We start from the raw sequence: 18,569 nt of genomic DNA, 5'->3' as shown, positions 1-18,569 counted from the left end.
TCAGAAAAGCAAACTTACCTGTCAGCCTATTTATCTCAACTAGCCACCAGACCCCAGTTATCCACAAGGGAAATCCTGCAAGCTCTGGGGTTCATGGCATCTTGCATTCCACTCATTGCATATGCCAGACTGTATATGAGGAAACTTCAGTGGTACCTAAAAAGCCTTTTGTGTCAACACTCTCAAGACCTAGAAACTCTTATACCAATGATACCTTGTCTAAGGAAAGAGTTCCTTTGGTGGGCAGCAGCATGCTACCTCAACAAGGGAGGGACTACCCTTCTCACCACCCCATGCAGCCCAGACCCTCACCACAGATGCATCAGACTATGCCTGGGGTGCACACCTGAACAGCAGGTGCATACAGTGCCAATGGAGCCCATGTCAAATACATCTGCAGATCAACCAAAAAGAGATGTTAGCTGTCCAGAATACATTGACAGCTTTCAGACCCCTTCTCTCCCCCAGGGGCTCTATTGATCAGAACAGACAACACCACAGTGACGTGGTATATTAATAAGTAGGGAGGGCCTCACTCCTACCCTCTATGCAGGCTCGCCATGACCATTTGGCACACAGCCTCAGCCGTGCAACTACATCTGTTAACACAATTTCTGCCAAGCTATCTAAATTCTCTGGCAGACAACTTAAGCAGAAATCTTCTGGACCCACACGAGTGGCAGCTAAACCAATGAACCTTCACCCTCATAACTCAGAAATGGGGCATCCCGAAGGTAGACCTCTTTGCTTCCCACTCCAACCATCAGCTCAGCAAGTTTTGCACCAGGGAGCCTCATTGCAGGGCCTGGAAAGTGGATGCTCTGTCTTTCCAGTGGGTCATTGTCTCGGTCTATGCATTTCCCTCACTACCCCTCATTACCAGGGTACTGCTCAAAATAAAGAAGGAAAAAGCAATGACAATCCTGATTGCCCCAGACTGGCCATGCCAGCACTGGTACTCACTGCTGCGCAGCCTGTCCCCTCTGCCACCATAGTATTTCCCTCAGATCCCAACACTCCTGACCCCAAGGGAAGGAGAATTCATGCATCCCCAATTGTAGACCCTCAATTTGGCAGTCTGGTTTCTTCCCTGATCACTGTATAAGCTGCCAATCTCAGTAAACCGGTTCTAGATGTTATATGTGAGGCCAGATGCCCTAGCATTAGAAAGTCTTATGCTGACAAATGGAAAAGGTTCTGCACCTGGATCCAGGCTAAGGGAGCCAATACGGCACAGCCCTTCCTACCTCTAATCCTGGATTACCTAGCTGACCTACTACACAGTGGTCTATCCTTTTCCTCTATTAAAATTCACGCCTCTGCTATCTGTTCTCATTTCAGCACTGAGCAACCTCTTTTCTCACACCCCCTCATCAAACAGTTCCTCAGCGGGACCAGCAACTTGAAGCCACCCAGAAGAGCACCTACCCCAGCTTGGGACCTAAACTTTGTGTTAGAGAAACTCACCCTGCCCCCCCCCCCCCTTTCAACCAGCAGCTTCAGTAGAATTAAAGTTTCTCTCATGGAAGATGGCCTTGCTTCTGGCCGTCCCTTCAGCAAGAAGAGTATCCAAGCTACAAGCACTAATGGCTGTAGAGCCCTTTATCATTTTCCATTCTAACAGGGTCTCCCTCAGGACTAACCCATCCTTCATGCCAAAAGTGATGTCCACTGTGGCTCTCAACCAATCCATTCATTTGCCCACCTTTTTCCCTAACCTACAAAACAAGGGGGAAAGGATACTGCACTCTCTAGATGTGCACAGACAGGTCATATTTTATCTAGACAGGACTAAATCATTCAGAAAGACTGATCAGTTGTTAGTCATATTTGTTGCAGGAGCAGAGGACAAAGCCATATCCAAACAAACCATTTCTAAATGGATAGCACACTGCATCCATTTCTGCTACAAGCAACACAGGACCCCACCCCCCCAAGGGGGTCAGAACTCACTCTACCAGAGCAACCTCCACCTCTACAGCTTTCCTCAGAGGAGTCCCCATCAGGGACATCCCGGAGGCTGCAACATGGACATCTGTTCATACCTTCACCAAGCATTACCACCTGCCTATCATCTCCAAATCCATGGCAGGCTTTGCCACTGCAGTCTTGCAGTGCATCCTAGCCAGCCCCAAGTCTTCTTGACTGCCTCCACCCTTTCGCTCAGCTTTGGGACTCAACCCAAATGTGATGACTGCAACAGTGAAACACAAAGAACATAATACAGTTGTGTACACTTACCATAAATGTAGATGTTCGAGTGTATTCACTGTTGCAGTCCTGGTTTCCCTCCCTCCATCCCCCTTTCTCTCTCTTATTACAAGGAACTTTTTGGTATTTACTTTCTACTGGTGGAGTTCTTCCACCATATCCTGGCTGCCACTTGGGGGCTCCTGACAGGGCAAGAAAAACTGATGTAATGGCATCGGCTGCCTTACTTTATACTACTGACAACCTGACGTTAGTCCTGAAGTGACAGCAACCGACGCAGATATACTAAGCCTCTGGTATTCGGGCCGACTGAGGGCTACCCTGGCAGAGATAACCCAAATGTGATGACTGCAGCAGTGAATACACTCGAATATCTACATTTATGGTAAGTGTACACAACTGTACTTTACCATGGATGCCTCCTGTTTGGAGGGGCTGGCATTTCAAGGAGTATGGACAGAGAGACCAGAGTGGTCCTCCTAGAGTGGTAAGCATTCCATGACCTCCTTCCCTGGAGATCATCTTAGTATAAGCAGACATCTTGTCAATAGTTTGGTTCATGAACAGAGAGAAACCAAGTCCTTTTCTCTTTGCTGAAAGGTAGTGAGGCTATGGCAGTGGACATTGGATTTGCATCACTTTCCATTAATGCACATTTTGAGGAAATCCAGCTAAGTGGACAAACTCAGCAAGTCGAAATCTGATGCCGCACAAATGGTCCTTATAGCTATTCATTAACCGTGCCACACCCTGCTGGGATTGTCTTGCAATCTCAGCCAGTACAAAATGCAGCAGTTACTTCATATTCCCCCCATAGGAATAATCAACAAGGGGCATTCAGTCTGTCAGTTCCCTTACCCACGCCACCCCCAACCTTCTGTTTACTTTATGCCTTTCCAGCACTCCCAGGTTTCTACGAATAAACATTGCATTGCAAATTTAGTGTAATTTTTTTTATTATTTAATTTCCACTTCTACTAAACTGTTTTATTTTAATGATATTTTTCTTGCGACTCCAGAGTGTCTGGTAAACTGGATTTAAAAAAATGTGTGGCCTGCAGGCATAAGATGCCAAACTTGGATGCATACTGTGTGTTTGCTGTCTTGGAGCTTCCTACTTTGATGAACAGTCTGATGTTTGCACTACTTTTTGGTATCCATGCAGTTGTAGAAAGAAAAAAAATAAGTTGATCTTTAAGGAACATTTCCCTGCCCCTGTGGGAGAAATGTCCATGACTCAGCAAACTGGTACTGAAGCTTCTCCTTTATTAAAAAAGGCTACCAACAAATCCAAGAGAGAGGAAACCTCCAAGGATAAGTCTAAGGAATCTAGGAAAATTTCTTCGGACCATTCATCTTCCTCTTTGTAATCTCTGGCTCTGGCTCCAGAATTGTCTAAAACTTCAGATCTGAGACACTTCTCAGAGCCGGTCCTGATCAGTGCCAAAACCCCTCCCTATTAGAGCCATGTTTTTTCTCCAGAGCCAGTATCTCATTGGCTTCCATCAACTTTTCTACAAGAAAGGACTAGCCATTGCCAGACCAGACATCCCTCCATGGCTTCATCCAGATGGTCAGTTCATTCAACCAGGAGCTTTTCTGAAGTTGATGTGGACCATATGATTTGGAAACTTCTCAGGATGCAGATTCAGTTGTGGCCCCTCCCGGTTCCAGGCCCTGCTCCTCACTTAGTAGTTGCTCCAACCTTGATCTGTTTCTTGGAGTCAGGAGTTATGAATCCATGCAGCACTCAGACTTTGTCTGCCATGGATCTGAAGATATGCCTATCTTCTACTCGGGTGGAATTTTTGACCTGTATGGCTCCAGTGTTGTCTGAACCAGAAGGGTCTCTGAGCCAGAGCTTCAGAACCTGATCCATGTGGACGGGTTCATCTTAGTGCTGGACAGACTCATACTGGCATCAGCTTCAAATCTGAGCTGGGTAAAGCTCAGGGGCTTTGTTAGTGCGCTAGCTTCGGCTCTCACTGTTGAGATCTCTGGATCTCCCTCAGCATCTGTTTTCGAGGCTGTCAAAAGATTAGTGTCCAGATTGGAGGAACAGACATCTCTCCCCAGTTTGGCTCCACCTGTCCCCCAGAGAACACCACTAGGTCTTGACCCTTATTTGGTGGACATGAGACAGCAGGGCCTGAAGAGCATCAAATCTGTTCCTGTAGGGAGTTTAAAGTCTCTTCCAAATTTTCTCTGGAACATCCCACTATGAAAGCTCATCAGAAGCATTTGTTTACAATTAGGCACACGCACCTAGACTTGCACAGGAGTCTCTTACAGAGGACACAGACCTTGATGAAGGGGAGGAGTCCCCCAGATACCCCACTGAGGATGCCTCATTCAGAGAAGGTCTCAAAATTCTCAGACACAAGGGTGACTGATTTTCTGAAGCCCCTTTCCAGGAGGAGTCTGCGTTTCTCAAAGCCTTTGGCTCTGGCTTGGCTACATCTCTGCTGCTTCCACCTGCATATGAGATGGTGGATCTCATCTTTAAGTGGGCTTGGAAGGAACCAGATGTGACTGAGCAAATTCCCCACAAGCCAGGTAAGTACTTGGTTTCCCCAAAAGCTCACCAGATTTGGTGCAAGGGGCCTGCCATGGATTCCATAATAGTGGTGGCAGCCACCAAAAAAGAGCTTGCAGAGGAAAGCTTCTCTACACATTCTCCTAATAGGAAATCTAGGGCACTGGACAGGTTTGGAAAGCGGACATGCACTTCAGCTACCTTTGCTTTGAGGGCCCTGAACTACTTGGCATATGTTACTAGATTTCAGAGGGATTTGACCATGAAGATCTCCAAGGCCCTTTCTGTGTCTACATCTGTAGAAGATGAGAAAACCTTGGACTCTGTTAGCCACCCTTCAATCTTTCTCAGATTTCTCAATGTCTTTTATATGTAACCCTACAGAAGGTGCTTTGAGAGCAGCAGGCACATGCATTACCATTAGGAGACATTCCTGGATGCTGTTGTATGACTTTTGTGCAGCAGTTTTAGACATTCTTTATTAATGTTCCATTTGGCAGCTCAACACTCTTTGGGCCCAAATTTAGAGACAGTAACCAGAAGTGATCAAGATGGAAAATCCCTTTCTACAGTTGGAATACATTTCTCTACCCCCAGAGGTCATGCGCTAGCAGTCAGAAAAGGAAAAAAGAAACCGTGGTTCTGGAAATCCAAAGGGTTCTCTTCTGACGCTCCTGGGGACAGACCCATGAGCCATGGGGGGGGGGGGGTTTCTACCAATTGACATCACTCATGCGACAAAGGTGGTCCACAGAACCCAAGGCTTCAGAGGTCCATTCTCAGAGAGGCCTTATCAGTACTCCAGAAGAGTTACCTGACTTACTTTCTTTGAAGATAGTCTAGGGGTGTCCATCCCTGCATCCAGAAGCCTGGATATCCATCACAAATAACAGATGGGTGCAGAGGATAATAACATGAGACTATTGCATTCCCTTTCTGTCATTTCCCCCAAGCTCAAAAAAAAGTGATCAAATGTTCCACCTTCTGTAAGACAAGCTGCACATGAAGTGCAAAACCTGCTAGAGTCATCTAAGAGGTCCCAGTAGACCAACGAGGATCCAAAACTTACTCAGTATTCTTTTCAGTGCCAAAAAAGACCAGGGACCTCAGGCCAATCTTGCACATCACCTATCATAATATGGCAAGCAGTCAAAGTTCCCGATGGTCAGAGTTTATTCTAGTCTACCATTGCTGAGAGTGAACAATTGAACAAGTTCAGTAGACATTCAAGAAGCCTACTACCATGTCAGGATGAACAGGTGATCCAGAAAGTATTTCTGCTTCCAGCTGGGAGCCAGTCATTTCCTATTTAGAGCCCTGCCATTTGGCTCCCCCCCCAGCCCCCCAGGTATTCACCAGATGCATGGTAGTGATAGCAGGGAATCTGAGGCTGCAAGGGTTCAGAGTGTTTTTGCATGTGGACGACTGGCTCATTTCTCCCCCTACATGGAATCTATTTATCCATGTGAGAGTCTCCTTGTTCCAAACTTGTTTGAAGCTGGGTCACAATCAGTACATACAAATCAAAGTTTTGTCCAGTGTAAGTGATGGAGTTCATTGGAACATACTTGGACAATCCCTCAGAGAGCAGAGCTTCCACAAAGCAGGTTAACAACACTTCACAGTCGTGCTGAAGTGGTCCTTTCATCACATCAACTAATGGCAAGAATGGTCCTCCGCTTACTGAGTTCAGTAGCAGCCTCCATCACCTTAGTCCCTCTTGTCAGATATCACATGAGTACTAAAGTGGCCCCTAGCAGTGCAGTGGTCTATTTAGTGCCAAACAGTGTCTTTTCCTGTATGTCTTAGTAACATTTGCAGGACTCTTATCTGCTGGTGGTTCGTATCCCCTATTACAAGATCATCCATTTGTCTTTCTGCAACCCAAAGCCAGTATGACCAGAGACACTTTACTACTGGCGGGGGGGGGGGGGCACTACAAGGTTAAGACTGTCCAAGGCACATGGTCCCCTTCCGAGGCCAATCTCCATATCAGCATTCTAGAGATAAGGACAGCCTTCTAGTGTTGCAGGCCTTTCAGGACTCCCTCCCTCAATGACTGGTATCTCTCCAAACGAACAACATGTCAGTAGTCTTTTATATTATCAAGCAAGGGGAAACTGATTTTACCCATTATGCTGAGAAGCCATGAGGGTTTGGCAATGGCAATATCTTCCAGTTTCTTACTTATAGCAATACATATTCCGGGGAAGTCCAGTGTTCTATTGGATAGCTTGAGCAGATCACTCTTCCCGCCTCATGAGTGGTCCTGTAGTCTAAAGGTAGCAGAGCAAATTATTCACCACTGGGACCAACCATACTGTGATCTTTTGGCTTCTCCCCAAAACACCAAATGCAGTAGTTTCTTTGCCCTGATCCCCCCACTGGGGAGTCGTCCAGGTATGTTATGTTCCACACTGCCCTCTCCCCCATTCTCCTTTCCTTGCCTTTCCTCCAACACCTTATCCCAAAATTTCTTCAGCAAGCACTGAAGAGGAAGGTCACAGTAATCCTCATTCACCCCCCCCCCGACCTCAACAACTTTGGTTCTCCTACCTATGGCCTCATCTGTAACACCCTCCTTGGGTGCTGATTCCCAATCCAGATCTCATTTCTCACCCCTTTAGTCTGCCTCTTCCAAACATTTAAATCCTCAAGTTAACCACTTAGTTTTTCCACTTCCAGTGATAGCTAGTCAGTCCAGGCTATCTTCCCAAGTTATCCATATTCTTACTTCCTCCAAGAAACAATGTACTATGAAGATTTATGAAAACAAATGGAAACTGTTCTCTGTTTGGGCTATGGAAATAAATTTAGACCCTTTTTTGGCACCACTTCTTGCAGTCTTAAACTTTCTAGCCTGTCTCTTTCAGAATGGTGCCAGCTATTTACTGTCAAAATCCAGTTAGTAGCTGTTAACAGTTTCCTCATTGAAGAAAGTCAAATCCACAGATTTCTTCTCTGAAATTATCTAAGGCCTTTCTGACACTTGCCCTTCTTTTCAGGCCTCCCCTTAGAGATATTACTACTCCTTGGGACATTACTGGTCTACTTCAAGCACTGACGTAACCACCATTCAACCCTGCAGTCAGGATGGAACTTCAGTTGTTAATGTGGACAACTTTGGTGTTGGTGGTACTCTCACAAAAAGGGTATCAGAACTCCAAGCCCTTTCATGTAAACCTCTGTACATTATTTTTCATAAGGACAGAGTTTCTCTTCAAACCAGTCCTTCCTTTTTACCAAAGGTAGCTACCAAAACAAATTTAAATCAAAATAAAAATCATTTTTTTCCCTGAAATGTTCTAACAAGAAAGAATACATGTTACATTTATTGGATGTTCACAAGCAGCTTCGATTTTATAATCACCCTACTAAATCATTCAGAAAGTCTAATCATCTTTGTGTCTTTTTCAACAATCAAGTAGGGTCAAGGTGTTTCCAAAATCACCTTAACCAGCTGGTTTTCTGCTTGCATAACTCACATATACAGAAAGATCTCACTTCAACAAAGCCTGTCAAGCTCCCCCTGTGGTAACCTCTACAGCCATCTTTTCCAGGGCATCTATTGATGACATTTCTGCTGCAGCCACTTGGTCTAAGAATATCCTTCCATGAATCCACCCAAGGTTTATATTAGATGGGGGCTCTGTCTCCATTGAGGAATGGACAGAAAAGTCAACATCAGATACAAAAGTTATGTACTTAACATAATGATAAATCTGTGTTGTCTGCTTCTGTCATCCTTCAAATTCTCCACTTCCTCAAATTCTCCATTTATCCCCTGCTTGTTTTTGGAACTTGTTTATACTGGTTGATCAAACTGACCTATTTCCAGGACATTAAAGTATTCCTTTTAGCACCAGGTCAGTTTCTGAGCATGCATGATCTATATGATAATCTTTTATAGCATTGTTGTTGTTACTGTTTATTCTAAGATGCTACATTTTATTTTCTGTCAAAAAACTTTGTATGAGGAAATGCTGGACTTTGTAGTGGATTTTGGGTAAGGGGAGGAGTCTGAGCTTGGGCTACAAAGTCTTGAGTGGCTGAAGTCAGATCCGTGGTAGGATTTGAAGACATATCCATTGAGGAAGGACGGCAGCAGACAGTACAGATCTATATGGTGAGTTCATGACTATAATTTTCTAAATAAATCTTATCAAAATGGTTATCAAACAGCATATCAGTTATTTATACAAGAAAGAAAAAAAACTGCCATCTATGCCAAAAGTTCATGCTATCAGATTGATAGCTACATTTGCTGCCTTTTTCAGAAGCTCTACAGTAGAGGAAGTTTGTGCAGAGCTACCTGGATTGTCTTGCATACCTTTGTCAAACTTAACAAACTGGACTGGATGTAATGTCAAGGTCTGTGGCTTCTGTCCTGAAAGCTATCCTTTCATGATGCCACCCAAGAAGTAAGATAACATGGGATTTTGTCACATCTATTGGATTGGTTGAATGGTTGAAACAGGATATGGAAGATATGTTTTTATCATAACATTTGACTCTTTTCATCCTTGTCTGTCTGATATGACATCTCACCGTCTATCCCATGTCCTTTTATCATATTTTCAACTCTTTTTCTAAATAGTCATGCTTGAGTTATAGTACTATGGCTGTGGGCAAACTTGATCTGAGGCTAGATTGTGGGAACTGCATTTTGGGAGGAGAGAAGTTCAGGAACTGAAGGCAGAGAGTGGCCGGATCAAGTCTGACATTGCATTTCCAGTCAGTTGTATCAGACTATGATAAAAAGAATCCATCATTGTGGTAGTTACGTAACTATCTTGCCATTCATTCTTACTGATGGGTTCAGAGCCAATCCTCAGCTCCAACTCCGCCAACTGCAAAAGCTCAAGGTCTTCAACCAGTTCGAGGCCAACTGCCTGCCCCATGATGCACCCTTATCTTCCCTCAGATCTCGTTTGCCTCTGCAACTTTATCGGACGTTCACCAGTGAATAACTTTTCTTCTTTACAAAAAATAGCTGTTATATTAGCTAAAATAGTTATTTAGCCATTTGCATAGATAGGGTAATTTGTATTTTGTATTTAGATCTTTTCAATAGTTAGATTAAATTGTTAGTCTTTAGGGCTGTTTTTTTTTAGGCCTTCTCTTCTCCCTATCTCTGTTTGAGCTAGCTTAGTAGCAGAGAAATTAGTGGCCGTGTTTTTAGGCCCTTTTTTCTCTTTGTCTTCTTTATATAAGTGTGTGTTTAACGGATTATAGCCCTTTTTTTCCACAGGGCACGGAGTTTTTTCTCCTTATATTACATTAGAGTGTGTTGTATTAGGTTTTTAGCCCTCCTTTTTTATAGGGCACATAGTTATTCTTTAATACTAATATTATAGTAGAAGTTAGTGGCTGTGTTTTAAGGCCTTTTTTCTTGAATATCAGTGGTGTTATACTGTGTGTGTGTGTTAGTGTGAAATTGCAGCCCTTCTTTTTATACAGGGCAGATAAATATTTTCATTGTAAGCTTAATTCTTAAATCCCTTTTTTCACAAGGCTTTACTAGCTCTTTTGTGTGACTCTTTATTGTTGCTGGGTTTGCTATTGTTGGTTTGTTGAAAATGTCTCAGCAGGAGAAAGAATAAGCCAAGTCTGGCTTCAAAAAATGCCCTAGATGTGGGCAAAAGATGTAAGATGTCCATATTGAATGTGTTTATTGCTTGGGGCGAGGTACACCTGCAAGAAAGCTGTTCTATATGCCACTCCTTCCGCTCAAGAGTGTTGCATGAAAGAAAGCGAAAATTAATGGATAAAGGTCTGCTTAAATCCTCTTTTCAAAAGTCGTTGGATAAGTCAGACAAGCACTCCAAAAAGACGGAATCAACAAAAACTCCACCTACATCAAAATCAGCTTCTAGTAAAGCTTCGGCATCGGTTCCACAGCCTTCGGAACAGACTGTCATTACAGTTAGGAGCCAGTCCCAGACCTTGGAGCCAGTATCTCCTACCTTAAAGTCCCCTGTATTGCAGTTGGTGGCTTTGTCACATTCTTCACGGGCCTCAGGTAGACTGTCTGATTTGGATGTGGACCGCATGGTGAAGAAGCTTCTACAGATACCAGTGCTGGCAAGAATTTTATCGGCACCGACCCAGGGGGCTTCGGAGCCAACCTTAGTTCCTCCTACACCTTCTGTTCCTCCTCCGATCTGCATGGAAGTTTCAGAGCCAGAGAGCGTGGAACTGATGATTGTGGACCCCTTGGGTCTGACACCTTCTATAGATTTTTCGGCTCCGACTGCCCTGATACCTTCAGCACCGACCGAGGCATCTCTGGGCCAACATTCACCGGTTGTGTCCGGGGAGGTTAGTAGGACCGGCTTGGCGGTATCGACTTTACCTCTCGGGATATTGACTTGTGTGAGTTCAGCCCTGACCTCTGGCTCGGAGCCCTACATACCGATGCAGATGATTTCCATCTGATCTTTGGATCCGAGAGATTCCTCTCTGGACCGAGAGGCCTTTGAGGCTATGAAGAGAGCTTTGTCCGCCCCGATGACCACTCCATCAGTTTGAGCAGCTCCCTCCCTGAAAGCACCGGTGTCTGCCTCTTCATCACACGCTCCATTGAAGCGTAGAGATCCTAAGCCCCAGGAAGCTCCATTGGGTGAGCCATGTTCTTCCGAGACCTCTACAGAAGCCCCCGCTGAGAAGTGCCTAGGAAGTGACTCTGCAAGAGGAAACATCTGGACTCCCCTCAGGAGTCAGTCACTTCACATACTGACTTGGATGAGTCAGAAGAGTCCCCACGGTCCCCCTCAGAAGATATCTCCTTTGCAGATGTTTTGGAGATTCTTAAACAAAGGGGTGGTTGGAAATCCCTTAATCCTTCTGATGATGAGTCAGTTCTCCTGAAGGCTTTCGGGTCTGAACCCTCCACCTCTTGGATGTCTCCGCCCTTTGATGTGTTGCTTAAATTATTCACTAGAAGGATGTGGAAGTCCCCAGACATCATGGAGCCTGGTCCTAGGAGGCCTAACAAATTTATAAGTAGTCCCCAAGACAGACTTTACCTTACTAAAGGAGTACCTGTTGATGCTATGGTGGTGGCAGCTGCCACCAAGAAGGAATTATAGGAGACTTCTTCATCTGTTCATACTCCTAATAGAGAATCTAGGATTATGGACAGATACGGGAAGCGTATGTTTAGTTCAGCTGCCTCCTTCGATTGCTGAACTACATCACATTTTACTAGGTTACAAAGGGATCTCCTGAATGAGCTAGGAGGCAACTCTACAGGGTTCAGTAGCTGCAGGAGTTCAGGACAAGGTAACTTCCCAGCTCTCCACTCTTAATTCGATAGTGAACTCTTCCATGTGGCTGTTGTCATATGCAGCTGATGGTACAAGCAGGGCAGCGGGTACAGGAATCGCTCTCAGGAGACATTCCTGGATGCGCTTATGTTCCTTTGCGGAACCCTTTAAGTCTTCCTTCGTTAACACCCCCTTTGACGGTTCGTCCCTTTTCAGACCAAAGTTAAAGGAAATTCTTACCAGGAGTGAAAAAGATGGAAAGACCTTGTCTGCCTTCGGAATACGTTTTTCTACCCTGAATAGACCTTACCCCAAAGGGAGGCGAGGTGGAAAGATATGGTTCCGTACATCTCAAGGATCTTTCCAGAACAATCGTGGTGACACCCCCCCCTCTACTGGCAGAGGAGGGGGTAATAATGGAAGATGTCGCCCTCGCGGCAGAGTGGGTCCGCAGAACCAGGGCGACTGAGACCAGTTCTTTGACAAGCCCTATCAGCACTCCTGATAAGAGGCCCGACTGTTCATCTCTGTAGGCAGTCGGAGGATGCCTATCTTTATACCTAGATGCCTGGCTAAAAATAAAAGACAGCTGGGTACAAAGCATAATATCCAGAGGATACTCAATTCCCTTTGCCACTCCACCCCCTCTAGTAAAGAAAATCCCAGACATTCCACCCAGTCACAGGGACCAAGCAGCCTTAGAGGTCCAAAGGTTGCTGGAAAAAAGAGACATCCAGCCAGTCCCAGCAGATCTGAGAGGATCCGGAACTGACTCAAGGTTCTTTTTAGTTCCAAAGAAAACAGGGGACTGGAGACCTATTCTGGACATAAGCAGACTTAACAAGTCAGTAAAAAAGATGAAGTTCCGAATGGTCACGCTTCAGTCAATACTTCCCTTACTGGGAAAAGATAATTGGATGTGCTGTATAGGTCTTCAGGATGCGTACTACCCCATAAAGATGGACCGACCATCCAGGGATCATCTACACTTCCAGCTAGGCGTCAGCCGTTATCAATTTCGCACTCTGCCCTTTGGTCTCACTATAGCCCCCAGAGTGTTCGACAAATATATGGCAGTAGTCATAGCTCACCTGAGACTGTTGGGATTACAGGTGTTTCCATATCTAGATGACTGGCTCCTCACTGCCACCACCAAGCATCAACTTTTTCATGCAAGGGACACAGATCTTTGCAATCAATTGGGGATTACCATCAACTCAGACAAATCTGCCTTTTCGCCACCGCAACAGGCTGTCTTCATAGGAGCAGAACTAAACACAGTTTCAGTGACATTGTCTGCCTCCAGAAAGAATTTCTCTCTGACAAAAACAAGTAATAGACCTGCTTCCAAGAAAAAAGCCCCAGTCTCAAAGGTACTCAGATTGCTAGGAGCGATGGTGGCAGCAGTCATTCCCATTCCCCTCGCTCGAATGCACATGCGAATTCTACAATGGCTCCTGTTCTCTCAATGGTCCTTTCAGGATCTTCCACTGTCACACCAAATTATCATAATGAATACGTGCAAGAAGGACCTTCAATGGTGGCTGACGCCTCAACATGTATCTCAAGGATGTCCATTCATTCTACCCAATCCCATAGCCATGGTGACCACGGATGCTTCCTTGATTGGGTGGGAGGGGGCATTATCAAAGAAGAACAGCCCAAGGCATGTGGAAGAAACACTAGGCTCATCTGCATATAAATGTCCTGGAGATGAGAGTGGTACTTCTAGCGTTGCAGTCCTTTCAAGACTCTCTACCTCTGGGAACAATTACAATTCAGGCAGACAACATGTCAGTGGTCTGGTGCATCAACAAACAAGGAGGAACCAAATCTTACCCTTTGTGTCGAGAGGCCATGAGAGTATGGCAGTGGGCAGTCTTCTCCCAGTGCTTTTTGATAGTGCACATCCCAGGGAAATCCAGTGTGATAGCAGACAGGCTGAGCTGGGCAATCTTACTGCCTCACGAGTGGTCTCTAAAGCAACAAGTAGCGGAACAGATATTTCACAGGTGGGGCCAGCCTTGCTGCGATCTTCTTGCAACCCCAACAAACACAAAATGCAGCAGCTTCTTTGCCCTAATTCCCCTACCGGGGGAAGCCCCAAGGGATGCACTGGTGCACAATTGGCCCCTGGGTCTCCTTTATGCATTTCCGCCCTTCCCTCTGATTCCCAAGGTATTACAGAAAACAAAACTTCTAGGAAGGACCATAATCCTAATAGCCCCTTATTGGCCTCTGCAAATTTAGTTTCCCCTTCCCCTTCCTCCAGCCTCATCTCTTGGAAGAACCTGGATCCTGGACCCAGTTCCAGACCTGTTGACCCATTCATTGAGGGCTGTTCATCCTTCTCTTCATTCCCTCAAATTGACAGCTTGGCTGCTCCAATTCCCACTATAGCCAGGATTTACAACCTCTCAGCTGAGGCCCAACATATTATAACATCCTCTCATAAGTCATTCACCAGAAAGTTATATCTTAGCAAATGGAAGATATTTTCTTTGTGGGCCTCTCAGAATGATGTTGATCCTTATCTAGCTTTGATCCCAAGTATATTGGAATTTCTAACTAAGCTTTTCAATGAAGGAGCTGCTGCAGCTACCATTAGAGTTCAATTAGCAGCAATCTCAAACTTTCATCTTGGCTTCCAAGGCTCCAATGTGATGTCGCATCAACTTGCTAAAGCCTTTCTTAAAGGTGCCATTCATTTGAGGCCACCAATCAGAGGTCCAGTCATGCCATGGAATCTAAATTTTGTTCTCTCCAGAATCGTATTACCTCCTTTCGAACCAGTGTCGTCCTGTCTTTTGAAATTCTTTTCATAGAAGACTATTTTTTCTGATAGCCATTACTTCTGCTCGGAGGATTTCTGCGCTACAAGCCTTGACAATCAAACCTCCTTATCTGATTTTCCATATTGACAGAGTTTTGCTCAGAACTGATCCATACTTTTTACCAAAGTTTGTTCAGAGACAAATCTTAACCAGTCTATTGAGTTGCCAGTCTTCTTTCCTCAATACACAAATAGGATGGAACACATGCTGCACAAACTTGATGTTCATAGACAACTACAATTTTACCGAGATAGAACGAAACAATTCAGATCAACGGATCAGCTCTTTTTTTTCCTTTTCAGAGTTAAAGAAGGGTGCCCCAGTGACTAAAGTAACCTTGTCAAGATGCCTATCAGATTGCATTTCCTTTATTTATAATTCACAAAGTGCTCCCTTGCAACATAAAATAAAGGCCCACTCTACTAGAGCTGTTTCAACCTCATTAGCTTTTTCCTGAAGGTTACCATTAAATTCTATTTATGCAGCAGCTATCTGGTCAAGACTTTGTACCTTTATCACTCATTACAAAGTAGACAAGGCCTCCAGGGACAGGACCTCCTTTCGTTCCATAGTTCTGAGGAATATTCTCCCGTGAGTCACCAAGAAGGATGGTGCTTGGGATGCTACCCATCAGTAAGAATGAATGGCGAGATAGAACAACTTCACATAAAGAAGCTATGTACTCACCATAACGTTCCATGTGAGTTGTTCATTTTGCCTTCATTCTTACGTCCCACCCTCCAACCCCCATCGAGTCTGCTTGAGGTCCTTCTCCTTTCTTATAGGGTGCATTGTCCCTTATCCAACTCGCTGAGTGGCATATTTATACTACTAAGTAGTCAGGCAGCAAACAAAATCTGAGGGAAGATCAGGGTGCATCATGGGATACGGAGTTGGCCTTGAGCTGGTTGAAGACCTTGAGCTTTTGCAGTTGGCCGAGTCAGAGCTGAGGATCGGCTCCGGACTCATCAGTTAGAATGAAGGTGAGATGAACAACTCACATGGAACATTATGGTGAGTACATAACTTCTTTTTTATTTTTCTTGCTGTGCATTAACGTGTGATAGGGGAATAGGGAGGGGCCAGGTAGCCTGGGAAAACTTTAGATGGCAGACTGTTAGTAGTCCTTCTGACCTTAGTCTTAGTGGTAATGAAGCAGGAAGTGACGGTACAAATGTATTACTAATGCAAATACATAACTTTTAATTTCTTTTTCTGTGCCTGCCTCCATATCCCCAGCTTTATTGTAGTAGTCTGTCACCACTGCAGCTGACATTTTGCATTTGACTAACTTTTTTTTTCTTTCAGCCATCGGCGCCAACAGGAAACTCAAGATTAGGAAGATTTGGACAGAGAAAGTACCCTTCAATGAAGTAGCAAGGACTTTGCCTTTATTTTGGAGATATTTGCATTTCAAGTAGTTGCACAACAAATTATTTATAATTATTCCTATAACCGTGTTGATTTTCATAAATGAGACTTTCTTCAGTAGTCCTCATGACTTTGATAATTACTATGAAACCCTTTTAATGTGGCTTTTCTTGAGGAGCATTGCTGAATATGAAGTGACATTTGAGAAATTTACTTCAAAATAACCAAAGGTAATTTTTCAATGTTTTGTCAGTACTTGAATATTACAATGTACCATACCTTTGGCTGCCTGCATTTATTTTGTATGCATTTTTGACATTTTGTCAAACATTACTGTCTTCATCAAAAAGCTCATACAGTGGTTCTAGCCCATATTTACTGATGCAACAGCCACATGCAGGATTTTAAACTAAAACTGTGAGTAAAACAAGGGTTTGGCTGAATGCGATTTTTCAGATGTATGTAGTTTTATATCACACATTTGTTGTAAAAGGATGTCAAAAAGAAGCTTGGCTGTAAAATAGTTTGCTTTACTGACTGAATAGTGGACTCCTTGTCTTAAAAATGTGCAATAAATCTATTCGCTTTCCAGTATAAAAGAAAAAAGATCCCTGATATAAACAGCTCAAGAGTTACAAGAACCTAAAAATTTTGCCTGAAAAGGGTAGATGCTGGAGTAGTGTTTTATTACTTCATGTATTAAAGAAACTCTCATGTTATGGTAAACATCCACTCAATTTTTTTTTATAAGAATGGACCACGGGAACAGGTTTGCCGCTCTAGAAAGGTTTCAGAGAAAAATATTTTGGGCTGTTGCTGAAGTCATAATACAAATATTTTAGAAGTGCTGTTAAGGCAGATTCCATAGCTCTAGTTAATGAACTGTACAAGTTTAAAATGTGAGATATGCAAACACCTTGAGCCTTCTTAGTAAAACAGAATCTAACTCTGGTTTGCTTCACTAACCCCAGAGCATCTGTAATATTTTTGTGTTATTCATTCTTTTGGAAAGTAGCTAAGACTTTGGCTTCTAGATCAGCAAAGCTGCTATCTCCATGTAGACTGCAGAACACATTTTATTTCAGAAAATCTCCTCCATTCTGGGAGCTGCTATTTTTCCTATTGTGTCTAAATATTGATAATGTAAATTCATAAATGAATAAACTATTTTGAGCTCTGGAGCACTTTCAAATCACGCGTTTCTTTAATGTCTTGCATTACACATTTAAGCACATATTACTTCATTTACGTTGATTGTGAAAATCTGACAAAGGTATATTAGCTTTGTGAACATCATATTGTTTAATTTATTGCTTTCAGGCATGCTTCAGTAGTAGCCCTTCGTTTTAAAGCTGTGTCTAAACATGTGTTAGAATATAGTCTGGACTCTGCATCAGAACTCTAAAATGAAAGTATGAAAACTCATGCATTACGTTTCACTTGAAAAATTACTGGAATGCATGGTAAAAATTATGTTTAGTGTTCACAGCTGTAAGGTTTCAGTACTTTACAGTGCTGTAATATATGTTGTGGAGGTTCACTACAGCTACAAGTCTTAGCATTTGTGATTACTTACCAGCTGGGCTTCAGTGGTCTGACCATAGTGTAGAGCAGTTTTCTTTGCAAAGTTTAACACTGATCTCACCCCAGCAGAAGTACCGATATAGGTGGCTTTGAGTTTCCCATGTATTCAGCATTGACTTATGCTCTTTCTCAATGGCAAGAATGACTGACAAAGTGTTTGACTGCTCCAGCAGTTACTGCAGAGGATTAATGCTGTGAATTGTTAATCTGCTGCTTGTAGTCCAGGGTTTGCTTCCTTCTGCCTCCATTTGCCTACTGTATGACTCTGAGCAGGTCACTTAACCAGACAGAGCTCTGGGGAAATGGTGAATTTGTGCCAACTCCTCTGTGGTTTCCTTGATCACAAGCCTAGTAAATACCTACAAAATATGACAGCTATTGTGTGTTTTAGTTGGGAATGTGCATGTTTTTGTCTAACTTTCTATTAATACTGAACACATCATCAGTCTTCACAGTTTACTATTAATAGCATGTCTTCCTTCTATTTGTGGTGTACACACATCTCATAAATTTACCACATAGTGTTTTTTTCTCATTAGGCTTTGATCATTTCATTAAAAGTTGTGAAAAAGCAGTTTAACAATGTGATTAAACACAGGAGACACACAACGTCATTGCCCTGCGTTATTGAAAAAAAGATCAGAAAGATTCAAAAAATAGTCAGAAAAAATAATTTCACAAGCCAAAGGAATTGCCTGAATTCATGGTGGCAGAGAAAGGAAAAAGCGAGTAAGAAGCTGCTTCAAATAAACCTATAAAAGTTTT

General features: G+C 43.5%; 1 protein-coding gene across 1 annotated transcript in view; it reads left to right on the top strand.

The window, feature by feature from the left end:
* Nucleotides 1-17,412, top strand: part of SEC16A (SEC16 homolog A, endoplasmic reticulum export factor) — a gene marked incomplete in the record, with an annotated part of 1,997,470 nt that extends 1,980,058 nt beyond the window's left edge. The window contains 1 exon segment of the mRNA XM_044058481.1: nt 16,158-17,412. Within this exon segment, the coding sequence (XP_043914416.1) occupies nt 16,158-16,226 (69 nt within the window).
* Nucleotides 17,413-18,569: the final 1,157 nt, after the last annotated feature.

Source organism: Protopterus annectens, chromosome 16.part0, assembly GCF_019279795.1.
Source record: "Protopterus annectens isolate FY-2018-M chromosome 16.part0, PAN1.0, whole genome shotgun sequence".
Classification (NCBI taxonomy): domain Eukaryota; kingdom Metazoa; phylum Chordata; order Ceratodontiformes; family Protopteridae; genus Protopterus; species Protopterus annectens.
Note: the sequence above shows the minus strand (reverse complement) of the source record. Positions and strands in the feature narration are given on the sequence as shown.